Here is an 11,869-nt window from a genome sequence, read left to right as displayed (position 1 = left end):
TTGCTCTTGAAATTACTCTGTTATTCACCTTGGAAAACAGGGAAAGGTGAAAGAAGAGAAAGTGAACAATTTAATTTGATTGTCCATTTGTAATCATTTCGAGACTCAATTTTGGGCTTTTTGTCTTTTCACTTTCAACTCTAAAAAGCTATTCATTTTTTCGCATCATTCATTTTCTTGCCTTTTCTTAACGGTTTCCTTTTCTTTTCCTTCATTTTCTGGGTAATTTTTTTTCTCTACTCTCTGAGTTTTCTTCTTTGAAACATTCTATAAGTAAATCGATGCTCATGTTTTTTGTTCACAGGAACAATCTTTTCTATGGCTGGATTGCAACTGAAAATGATAAGGTTGAAGATGTTGAAGAAAGCTAAATGTTGAAAATTGAAAGGTTTCCCATCATCAGTTGCCAGTTGAGCTTTTTGTACTCAATAAAAGCCAAACTCAACCTGGTACCTTAAACATTATATTTATCACTATTCTGATTGTAAATCTCATTTACATTCAATGCGTAATATATTCTGAATAATATTGTTCATTCATATTTATCTATTTATCTATTCTTTCACTGTTTTTCCGTCCTTTTGTTGCTTCTACAGAATTCAATGTAATTCAGAATCATTTTCTTCTTCACTCATTGTTCCCTTTTCTCCTCCTTCTTCATTCTGTTTCTATTTAATATTCTAACATTCAGATTCTCTTCTTTACCATTAATCGTTGGCGTAAATCATTTACACTTATGAGAATAGTGAAAGTCTATGAAAATTTGTGTGTAATGTCAGTGATTATTGAAGTTTGGTTAACGTTGAAAAGGGCAGCTTTTCAGTAAATTATTCATTCAAGAGTCAATATCTTTGGACCAACCGAGGACAGTAAAGAGACTTTTTTGTCTCGATTTTGTTCACATTTGCAATTGTTTCTCAACATTTTGAAAGACTGAATGGAATGAAAAATCAGGGCAGGAAAATAGAGGTCAGATTACAGTTGAGTTTCATGTTAATCCAAAGTATAAACAGTTGACTAGAGTTACCATTTGCTCAACTGTTTGACCAGAAAAAAAGGAGATCAAAGAGTGTCCAGTTGTGGACTCCATTTTGGGAATAAAGATGAACCAATTAATCACAGTGATGAGACAAAGGCAGGGTTTATCTTGATATTGCTTTCGTTTAAGGTGAAGGTAAACGTGTATTAGATTCACGAAATTCACTCTCATCTGCTCTGTTGGTTCACTGTTTTTTTTTGTGTTTTGTTGCTGGACAAAGATAATTGGTAAGTTGTTTAGTAGGAAGGTTCAGAGAAACTTCGAGTTCTTATTCGTTGAATTGAATTAAATGTTATGGTTCCTGGTCTGTTGATCATTGTCTTCTCATTTAACTCTTCCTCTTCAACGTAATCAGTTGAATACTTGAGATGCCATGAAAGCACTATGGCTGCCAACATGAGGCCAATAAACAAAAGTCCCATCAGAATAACTGTCTTTGAATGGGAATCGAGCAACGATTCTTGTGGAGCAATAATCCAAATAAGAGCATTTGAAATGACAAACAGAAAAATAATAACTGAATAGATTAATAGGAAAACAATCTTCTGATGGTGAGCTCCACAATAGCCAATCAGGGCAAAAAAGATGAATACTACTGATGCAATGGCACAGGTTCGTCCCTTGTAACCTCCAGGAAAGGTTTCCATTGAATAGGCCAGGCCAAAAAGTACCACAAAAATGCCCAGCATTACACCGAATGCATTGGATGCCATTAAAAAATACTTGACACAAAGAAATTTGTTTTTCCTTTCAGCCATCATTAAAACCTTTTTTTCCCGGCTTTTTTCTCAGTTTTCTTGACACTTATCCAATGTCCAGTTGTACATGGCACTGGATACCATGAAAAAAAACCAGCAAACAGACGATAATTGATCAAGAACAATAATGAGCACTTGGGTTTTCACTGATTTGTCGCCTGGTTCAAGTAGCAAACTCACTTATTTTGTTTCTCTCTATGGCAAATGCTCCGTGTTGTTTGATATTCAATAATCAATTGACTTTTAATAATTGACAATTTAAGGAGTAAAAGAGCTTCTCCGATTGTTGATTGATCACGTAAATAAATAAATGATAAGCACTTGATGTTATTATTGTTGGAGTAAAGCACAATGAAAGAAGCTGCAAAATGAAAACCAGAATGGAATTGAAAAGGAAAATAAAAATGGCTCAAATTAGTGAAATAATAATGTTGAGTTAGCACTTAATCAATGAGGCACTCAATGAGAAAACGATTATCATTACAATTAGCAGGGTTGTTGTTATTATTTTCTCGGATGGTAATAGTGAAAGAAAAGGTTTATATTTGATAAGCAAGGAACACAAAGAGCAATGTTGTCATATGAAAGGTAAAGCTGAAGATGAGCACAATAGGATTGAAGGTGAAGTAGAAACATTATATCATCTGATTGTCCTTCCAATCCTGTCCAGTTGATTTGTAACTTAAAAATAATGGAAATGGCAAACTTTAATTTGTATATAAGGTAAATAAATAAAGGTAAACAAAAAAAGAAGAAGCTTTATGATTAAATGTTGTGTGCATAACTCATTCACTTGTCCATGTTACACGAAATAACTGTTCATGTTATGCTCCTCCTTCAGAATTACTTTACTCTTTTCCTTTCTTCTTCTTCTTCTTCTTCCTTTTCTCTTCCTTTTCTTCTTCTTGACAGACTCTTTTTCACTCCAACATTCTGACTTTCCCTGAGTTTCCTTAAATGTCCTAACTAGTAGCCTATTGATGCTCTCACCTATCAGTCAATATGTACTTAAAATCCACTTTAAGAGTCCAGATGATGTTGAATTAAGTTATCATTGTTAGTTATTATTGGTTATCCAATATGAAAATTGCAAGAGCAAACATATTCTCGATTCATTAACATTATCCATTATCTTCACCATAAGTCTTTTACTTCCCTGTACATTTTATCGTCTTTTCATTTTCAGCCTTTTTGTTATCCCTTTTTTTTCTGGCCTAAAAACTTGAAAGACATCAGACTCTTTTTGCATTCCTCTTTTCCCAGTCTTTATCATCATCCTTTTTCGCTATCAAAATAAATCAATAAAATTCTGCCTTTTTCTTTTTCTTTTTCTTCTTTATTCTTTTCCATTTTACTCACTTTTGCACCCAAAAATTCAAGGCCAAGAAACATTTAACATTCACGTTAGATACTTCAATTGTTGACATCAATGTACACCATTAAAGATTGACATTATTCAAATTTACTAAACCATTAATGGCTACCAGAATTGCATGTTTTCAATGTTGGCTTTTGGGTAACAGTTTCATTTGCCAATTAGTATTGCAATCATCAATATAATCGACTTCTTGAAATGACTTTTGAAACTTTGGATCAGAAAAAATGTGAATATAACTCCATGTTACAGGTAATGGTAAGAGGAATGGGCCTAGAATACGACTTTACCAGATTACCTTTAATATTACAGTGAAACCTTTGAAATGGCAGTTTGATCAATAAATTTGTATCAACCTGCTGAACCCTGATCATTTAAGGATAAAATATCACTTATTTTCTTGGGCAAGGTTAGGAATGGAAAATAATGGAGAAGAAGCTTAAAAAGAACAAGAAAGTCTTAAACTTGAATTGAAATAAATCATTCTAATAAACATCTTGAAATCTATTTCTCATTTAAAATGACAAGGTAGCATTGAATTCATGAGGGACCAATCCGTTAGGAAACAAGTAAAGGTACACATTTAGTTTCTGTCATTTACCCGTATATTTAAACATCCAAGTACATTTATTGATGAAACGATGATGACTTGGAAAGATAAATGTACTTTCATTTAAACACACATAAAGTATTTATATATGGGTTTACGATTTTCAAAGCCAAGGTATATAAACAGTTGACCATAATAATCACGGTTCCTTTTAACATTCAGTTTATTGCTTTGATAACTGAGATAGAGTCAGTAAAATGGTTAAAACTGTGTGGTTGATGGTCATGTTGACAACAATTAACTTCATGTATGTCCAATCCCACGCAATTGATGAAATCAATCCTCCTTTCAATCCTTATGATCGATTCTCTATTTCAAAGAGACCCTTTAAAAGTTATGATTATGATATTGGTCATGGTGATGTAAATATGAATAAAGATGTTCCCAGTGGTGATGTTTACGGCCAAGATGAGTGTTATCGAACAGAATGTAATACTGATACTTTTCGTGTTATGAAGGCGGTTTCTGAAAGGCCAGAAGGTTTGGTTTACTGCAAAAACAACAGACGGTGTGATTGCTGTATCCGTTCAGGTTTAACAAGTTATGAGGAGAAATTGCTTTTACAACAAATGTTCCAGGAAAACCAAAGACTTGGCATCGGAATCGATAAATAGTTCACATGTGAGTAATTTCTTTGTCTATCACCTATACAAAGTCGATTTGTATTACAAATAAAAAATGAAATAATGAATAAAGCTTGTAAAATCGGTAAAGATTTAATAAAAAAGTTTGTTTTAACAAAAATCACAATTTGTTTTGAGACATTTCGTGAAGCTTTTTGGCTCTTTTAGTTTTATCACAGTTGGAATTATCATTTTAATGTAGAAAATTAAGCTTCAATCGATTTGACCATCGTCACAACTATCTTCATCAGTATCACCGAAACATTCTTCAAGGCTGTTGAGATTCAAATCTTTACTAATTTGTGCTGCTCGTGCAGCTAAATTAGTTGTCAGGCTACTGTTATTTAAGAGTAAATCGGCAAATCGATTCTCCTGTCTTAATGACAGAGGTATTTCTGAATTGTTATTTATGGGCTTTGGATCGAAATTTTCAAAATTCAGCTGCATAGGCACGCTTTCTTTGGGCACTCCTAAGGCTTTGGCTTCCCTTTCTTGTATTTCTTTAGCTTTGGGAATCAGAGCAGTCTTTAGTTCTTGGAACAAATTGGAAGATATTGCTGCAAAATCATCTTGGATTATTGTTGAGTCCTAAATAGTAAAGAAGTATAAGTGGTAAATATTTCTTTCTTGAAAGTTGGAATATTTTCAAAACTGAAATAAAATCTCACCTCAATATCATCTTCATATTGAAAGTCTAAACAATCATCATCATCTATGAACAATTCAAAAACTTGGTCCTCTATTTTGGGCTGGTAATTCTCTCCGATAATAATAGTTCGAGTTTCTTCTTTTTCCCGTTTTTCTTGAAGAGAATCGATTGGCTCAGTAAATTCCGAATTGTCTGAGGTGAAATGAGTATGTAATGGTATAAATGAGTATATTAAGCAAACTGAACAAGGAATAGTATCTGAAAACAAAATTCATACCTTTCTTGAAAAATTTTCTGGAAATCAATTTAACATTTTCAATTCCAGAAACAAGCTCTTTCTCTATTCTCGAAAGATCTTCGGTAATGTCACGTTTTTTATTGAAATCTTCAATATTTTCCAATCTGAAATAAGAAAACAATTAAAAATTGTTCCGCACAATTTGTTTGTAAATGCTTACATGGCCAAAGCGGTTCGTAGATGAAGGCGAATCTGTCTTATGGAATAACTATGGTCCAATGCAGTATGGTTTAATGGTGATGCAGGAGGTATTTGGTCTTGTTTATAATGTGATGAATGATGAAAAGCGTGAAGAGATTTAAGTTTAGCATATAAAGGTGAAATTTCTTTTTTACAATATTGTAATGAATTGATAATGCGTTGAAAAATCTGACATTTCTCTAAATAAAAATAAAATAAGTATGTATTAAAAACCATTCTTATGGACCAAAAGGCAATTCATATTGTATATTGCCGATTTTTAGCTTGTTGACAGATAAATACTAAATAATTACCTTTAAGTGTTCCAGAAACGTGAGCACATAGAATTCTTCGAAGAAATTCTGATTGTTGGATTCTTATCAATTGAATCAGGCTCTAAGTGTGAGAAAACACTGCAATTAGTTTCAAAGTATAACTTGAATGATTAGATCTTTGTTAAATACCTTCAGTTGATAAGGGGTAGGATTTTCCTCTTCTAGCAGCTCTTCAAATAGCTCGCTTGGCAGACATGATATATAATTGTTTTCTTGATTAACATCTTCAATGGTTGCTGGTAACGATAATGCCTGCTTGGTTTCCTCTCTAAGCACATTAAATAGCTTAACTGTTATGTCGAAAGTCGATTTAGATACTTTTAAACTATTGATGTCAGTTATGGAGCAGTTTTTCTCGATTACTTGTAATTCCTGCGCCAAATTCAACAATTTTTTCAGCAATTTGTGAGTTTCTTTAAGGCAATCACACAGTCCGTTAAAAGCACTTTTCAATCGGATCTCACAATACCTGGAAGAAAAGAAATCATTTAAAATCAACGAAAAAATGGTGGCAACTTAAAGGCTTTAGCTTACTTGAAACGAAGTAGATTATATAAATTTAAAGTAATATAAGGCAAACAAATCACAGTTGAAATATAAGCAACACCAGACAAATGATATATCCAATCAAGTAGTAATGAGATAACTATACACAAAATCAAGATCCATACCCTGGAACAAAATAAAAACAATAACAATAGAATCTTCTATAAATGTTTATATTTTTGAGATTTTTTTACATACCAAGGCTTGATGATTCTATCCTGGGGTAAGTCTTTTTGTAAACAAAAGAAACTCGTCAGAAAAGCGATATCTTCGGCGATAAATGTTGATTTGTTAATTAATAACAAATTAGAAAAAAATTGAGCCGACATTGGGCCAACATGTGATAAAGGAAACCAGAAAGAGCAGCATCAACAAACCAGAACCAGAAAGAGAGTGAGTGAGAGCATTGAGACAAGATTAAAGAATAACAACAAACATAAACAGTGAAACCTTAGAAGGTAAGGATAAATTAAATTTAGTTTAACCACGTTTGTTATGCCGTCAACTAGTTCCAATTATCAAATCGGGTATTCAACTCAACAATCAATTTAATTATTTAGTTACCCTAAGTGCAATTAACTTCCAATCCCGTTCTGATCATATTGATCAAAACCTTTCCCCATTTCTGTCTTTCTCTTGAATCTGTTGCTGTTCATTGATGCTTCTCTTTCCCATTATTTCAGCAATTATTCTTCGTTCTGTTGCTGTTTATGATCCTGTATTGTTTTACGGTGTTCAATTAAGCAGACAATCGTGAAAGAATTTTATTCATCTTTCAATATTATGCCCAATTCTCAAAAGGAAAGGAATGAATCGCCAATCTGTTGTATTTTCTTCTGTGAATTTGATCATGTCTATGGGCCTAAGTTGACATTTCAGGTTATTATCTTCAATGATTTGTATTTTGATTATATTCTTTCAATTCAATATGAATTTTTATTACCGCGGATAATAGGATAAACAATAATCACAACATTCTATTCTTTAGGTTCCTGAAGACATCGTTTCAGAAGATAAATTCAATGCTCTCAATGTTTACCTTATACCTAAAAAAGAGTTGGAAGGAAGATTAATCACTGTGTAAGTTGCTTTTCCATTGTTTGGTAATATTTTAATCATTTTATTGTATTTTAAGAAATTCAAATAATCTTAAAGTCATTGGATTTCCTGTTGGCTTAGATGGCCCTCAATTCCCTCGAAACAGACTTATCTTCAACCTTTGTTTTGTTTGTGTCTCTGCCATGAGAACTGTACAATATGAGCCTGTTGTCAAAAAGTTAGCTCATTATCTGATAAACTTGGAAAAAGAGTGTCAATTTATCTCTAACAAAGAAACTAAAAGTACTCTGCCCAAAATTATGGCCGCAATCAGGGATCAACTAACAGCAAATAGATCTTGTGAGCTCACGATAAGTAAGTTGGCAAATTTATTTAATCATTATAACTTTTTTCAACTTTCAATTGTCACTAAAATTTACAAAATCCCCTCTCTATGACATTCAACAGCTGAGTCAACCACCATTTATTTGAAAGTTGCTCGAGTGCGTCCAAAACCTGATCCTGTAGAGGATCATGATGTACCAATATTCTTAACAAGTGAAGGATCCATTGTTCCTAGCGAATGGGATTTGACAACTCAACAAGTAAGTTATTGTCTCATAAAAAAGAGAAAAAAATTCACAGAAAACCATTATTCTTTCTAGGTTATCCCATTTATCGATGGTTACCGTCATGTTGCCAAAATAGCTAGTGAGGCTGATGTCGAAGTTTCCTTGGTCAAAGCTTGCATCCAAAATATGATTTATTATGAAATTATTACTTTAATCCCAATATTTCAGTATTCAAATGTTTATGTTACAACCCCTAAGATATCAAATCTCGTCGAAAGTACTGAATTACAAGAGGAGTGTCTTCGATGTGTTGCCAAAGCTCCAAGCTTCAAACCCAACTTTAGACCAGTTTTCCAACTCTACTGCAGCATGACTCCTGGTGTTACGATCAAAGATCTTTGTGTCAGATTCAATCCTAGTCTAAATGGTATTGATGAGAAAAAATTGGTACATTTTGGTTCCTTGAAAGGTATTATTCGTCGATTGAACAAATATCCAATCCTGGTTGATGCTCCTCACTTAACATCGATAGCACATCAACGCGGTGTTTATAGGTTTTTTGATGGAAACCACAGCTATGACAAAATTTGCACGGAAATGAGTAAAAGCCACGCCGAGCTGGAAGAAAAGGTAGAAAAGCACCCATCAGCTGTAGTTTGTTGGAAATAATGACTCCCATTGCTCAATAAATCTTGTAATTTTGATTCCTGATTGATTATCCCATTCGATATCAACTGGTTATTACTAGCTGTTCAAAAAAATGATTTTTTTACAAAACATTAATAAATCGCGTTCTCAATTCAATTTATTGAACGATTTTTTTTTGGTGTATAAATAAGTCTGACAACGTCACCTACGATGCAGATGTAATTTATTGAGATGAAAGAAAATTGATCCTAATTTAACAACTGATTGTGATTTTTTAAATGGATTAGGTCTTCTATGAACGAAGATGAAGATTGACTGATGATGATACGAACAATTTAGTTGACGAAAAAGGTTGGGTCTAATATATTAACAGTAAATATTTTTTTATCAATGATTATGGGGCGAGGTTTTGTTGAGTGTATGTTGTGCTGTTGGATGAAATGAATTACTGTTATTTTCTTAGTTACCCTGACTATTTGCAATGAGGTGTATTTTTTATGAATATGTTTATATAATATAAAAAATATCTCACACGGGTTTCAGACGCATCTAGATTAACTTAATTGAATGATGTTATGAAAAAAGAAACAATTTTAACAACAGCGTCATGCATGCTTAAATTTGATTTTGTTTCCATAAGTGTTCGCGAGTATCGCGTTTTTTCATGCGGTGTGTAAGAGAAAAATGTGGAAGGATGATGAGTCAATGAACAAAGGCTTTTTTTGCTGTCGTTGTTGCCGTTGACATATTAAGTTAATTTTTGGGTGTTGATTGAAAAAAGTTGTGGTGTGTTGTGTTGGTTGTATATGTATGTACGGTTGTTACATGCGTGGGGGATTTGGTTTGAGAAAAAAGAGAAGAGAAAGAAAGAAAATGAAAAAAGAAAGAAAGAAATAGAATAGAGAATCAATGAATTTGATTTTAACAGAGAACACTACTCAACGTGGTTGAATTTTGTCGAGCCCTTTTTGCTTCTTCTTCGTTGATCTGTTGCTCTATAAGGTACTGTGCTGTGTTCACAGAATGAGGCGTTCCAGTGATGGTAACGATTCGATTTCGTGTTCCAGGAACAAATATACCTTTTTTAGATATTTGAATATTTGCTCCACTAATGCGTTGAATTTCAACCAGAGATTTACCACCGTGTCCAAGTATAGCTCCCACTATATTATCCCCAATTTCAACTTCAATTTTTTGCGCATCTTGGCCGTCGGTTGGTGTCGGACTTTTACGTAAAGAAGTTGGGCTATTGAGTACAGTACCCAGTCCAAATGAATTGTTGTTAACATTTAATTGAGGACCTCCTGATGATGCTGCTCCAGGAGATCCTATGGATGGAGATGATCGACGAAATGGATCGTAAACTGGTCCGTCAGGCATGGTTAATCGATCAGGACCACCTCCTCCCCCTCCACCACGGGTTCCAGTAGGTGATCCGAAGCCACTGTGATTCATGCTTAAACCTGATATTCCGGTTGCTGTGTTACCAACTGAACCGAATAATCCATTTCCACCGGCGTTAGCTGCTGCTGCTGCTGCAGCGGCGGCAGCAACTGCCGAAGAGTTTGCGGCTACATTGTTACATGTATCTAAGCCAGGAACTCCAGTTCCTTGTGATGTGAACATTGGCGCATTCCCCCCACCTCCAACTGTACCCATTGCTAGGCCACAGTTATTTGGGACAGGGGTTGATGTTGCCATACCCATTCCAAGTGAACTTATCATCGGTGCACCATTAATGTTGTTAAACATTCCACCCAAACCCAGTCCTAGACCAAGCATGCCGTAATTGGCAAGGGTGTTCATGGCTGATGATATCTCGGAAACTGCTTCTTCTGAATATCCAGATACACGAAGCATGGCTTTGATACTTTCAATCATTTGAGCGGAGTTTGCTTGAGGTATGGTTGGTCCGAGACCAACTCCACCAAACTGAAGCATGCCTCCGGGTGTACCGGCTCCTTGTGGACTGTTGAAACTGTTCGCTAACGTAGGACTTAAACTATTAAGAGAACCATTTGAACTATAAGATGGATTACTATTGGTGACATTTGATTGACCACTTGATGTTCCGATGTTGGCATACGGCGACCCAGTTGGATTGAAATTAGCAACTGGTCCTGTAGCATCAGCATAACTTACAGTTAGACAACTTCCACTTTGTGGATCTTCGACTATTTTCGATATAATCATTGCACATGCTTTTTTATTGTTATCTGGTTCCCCGATAACTGTGATACATCTTTCTGCCAGTGCGTGATCCCGTGATTTCTGTGATATTTGTACATATGCTCCACTTTCTTCTTTAATTTGCTTAATAAATGTTCCACCCTTTCCTATGATCATACCCGCTGTACTGTTAGGAACCAATATTTTGACCTGTTTTTCCCTTTCGGCTGGTTGTTTGTGGTCGAAGTCGATCGCCATTTTCGCATTAGGGTCAGGCTTTTCTTTAATTTTTTCCATGATAAACTCGTGTATACGAAGGATGCCGTCAACACTGCCAGATATTAGGCAAACACGTTCAGAGGTACCGGGATAAAAGTCATTTGCTTTAGACATTTTAACTCGAGCACCAGCATCCTTCTGTAATTGAGCTATTGTCTCTCCTCCTTTACCAATAATGGCTCCGGCAGCAACCGCTGGCACCAATATCTTGAAATGGTAACAGGTCTCATTACCGACGACACTAGACGAGGAAGAGTTGTTGAACATCCTCCAGGTTGATTGAGATATATGACAGTCGTTTCTACGATAGGTCTATCAGGTCTGAGTTATTTTTAAGTTGAATGTTTGTGTAGTATCTCAAACTTCTGGCCAGCGGAAGGTAATGATGATGCGATGATGATTTGAGGTGGAAGTTGCGAAGGTGGGGATGGTGGTGTGGTTTTATGAGCTGACAGTGAAGATGATGACGATAACAGAAAGAAGAACCAAAATGAAGATAAGTGTACCAATGGTGATGGTCAGTGGGAGATTTATAAGGATGTAGAAAACGAGAGAGAGAAGGAGATATTGAGAAAGAAAAGAGAGTGAGAGTGAGTTCCTACTTCCTTTTCTTTCAGCCTGCTGGTTACTTTGCAAAGTCAATCAGAAAAATGGAGAGAAAGATGGAGAGAGAAAAAAGAGAGTGAAAAGGGAGAGAGAAAAAGGGAGAGAGAGTGTTAAAGATTGGAACAAATACGTGTTTTCCCTCTC

At 34.8% G+C, this 11,869-nt stretch overlaps 3 protein-coding genes across 3 annotated transcripts; 1 reads left to right on the top strand and 2 right to left on the bottom strand.

Moving 5' to 3' along the window:
- Positions 1-4,473: 4,473 nt before the first annotated feature.
- On the bottom strand, positions 4,474-6,747 carry LOC107365516 (uncharacterized). Its single transcript, XM_015933044.3, has 8 exons — positions 6,612-6,747; positions 6,402-6,539; positions 5,997-6,336; positions 5,847-5,928; positions 5,513-5,732; positions 5,332-5,456; positions 5,074-5,246; positions 4,474-4,993 (listed from the first exon to the last, which is right to left on the bottom strand). The coding sequence occupies exons 1-8, from the start codon at positions 6,740-6,742 to the stop codon at positions 4,619-4,621; spliced, it is 1,584 nt and encodes a 527-aa protein (XP_015788530.2). The 5' UTR covers positions 6,743-6,747; the 3' UTR covers positions 4,474-4,618.
- Positions 6,748-6,827: 80 nt separating this feature from the next.
- On the top strand, positions 6,828-8,827 carry Nprl2 (Nitrogen permease regulator-like 2). Its single transcript, XM_015933045.3, has 6 exons — positions 6,828-6,871; positions 7,097-7,292; positions 7,402-7,493; positions 7,549-7,826; positions 7,920-8,056; positions 8,117-8,827. The coding sequence occupies exons 2-6, from the start codon at positions 7,197-7,199 to the stop codon at positions 8,690-8,692; spliced, it is 1,179 nt and encodes a 392-aa protein (XP_015788531.1). The 5' UTR covers positions 6,828-6,871; positions 7,097-7,196; the 3' UTR covers positions 8,693-8,827.
- A 546-nt stretch (positions 8,828-9,373) lies between these two features.
- Positions 9,374-11,643, bottom strand: ps (RNA-binding protein Nova-1-like protein passilla). Its single transcript, XM_015933043.2, has one exon. The coding sequence runs from the start codon at positions 11,384-11,386 to the stop codon at positions 9,593-9,595; it is 1,794 nt and encodes a 597-aa protein (XP_015788529.1). The 5' UTR covers positions 11,387-11,643; the 3' UTR covers positions 9,374-9,592.
- Positions 11,644-11,869: the final 226 nt, after the last annotated feature.

This window comes from Tetranychus urticae, chromosome 1, assembly GCF_039701765.1.
Source record: "Tetranychus urticae isolate SD_2017Ah chromosome 1, NJAU_TeUrti_SD_1.0, whole genome shotgun sequence".
Classification (NCBI taxonomy): domain Eukaryota; kingdom Metazoa; phylum Arthropoda; class Arachnida; order Trombidiformes; family Tetranychidae; genus Tetranychus; species Tetranychus urticae.
Note: the sequence above shows the minus strand (reverse complement) of the source record. Positions and strands in the feature narration are given on the sequence as shown.

Bases quoted from the DNA above. Each gene is read 5' to 3' on its own strand.
- LOC107365516 (XM_015933044.3), bottom strand. From the start codon at position 6,742: ATGTCGGCTCAATTTTTTTCTAATTTGTTATTAATTAACAAATCAACA. The intron at 5,457-5,512 runs GTAAGCATTTAC...TTCTTATTTCAG, and splicing joins CTACGAACCGCTTTGGCCAT to ATTGGAAAATATTGAAGATT. The intron at 4,994-5,073 runs GTGAGATTTTAT...TTTACTATTTAG, and splicing joins AATATGAAGATGATATTGAG to GACTCAACAATAATCCAAGA.
- Nprl2 (XM_015933045.3), top strand. From the start codon at position 7,197: ATGCCCAATTCTCAAAAGGAAAGGAATGAATCGCCAATCTGTTGTATT. The intron at 7,494-7,548 runs GTAAGTTGCTTT...TTGTATTTTAAG, and splicing joins GAAGGAAGATTAATCACTGT to AAATTCAAATAATCTTAAAG. The intron at 7,827-7,919 runs GTAAGTTGGCAA...GACATTCAACAG, and splicing joins ATCTTGTGAGCTCACGATAA to CTGAGTCAACCACCATTTAT.
- ps (XM_015933043.2), bottom strand. From the start codon at position 11,386: ATGTTCAACAACTCTTCCTCGTCTAGTGTCGTCGGTAATGAGACCTGT.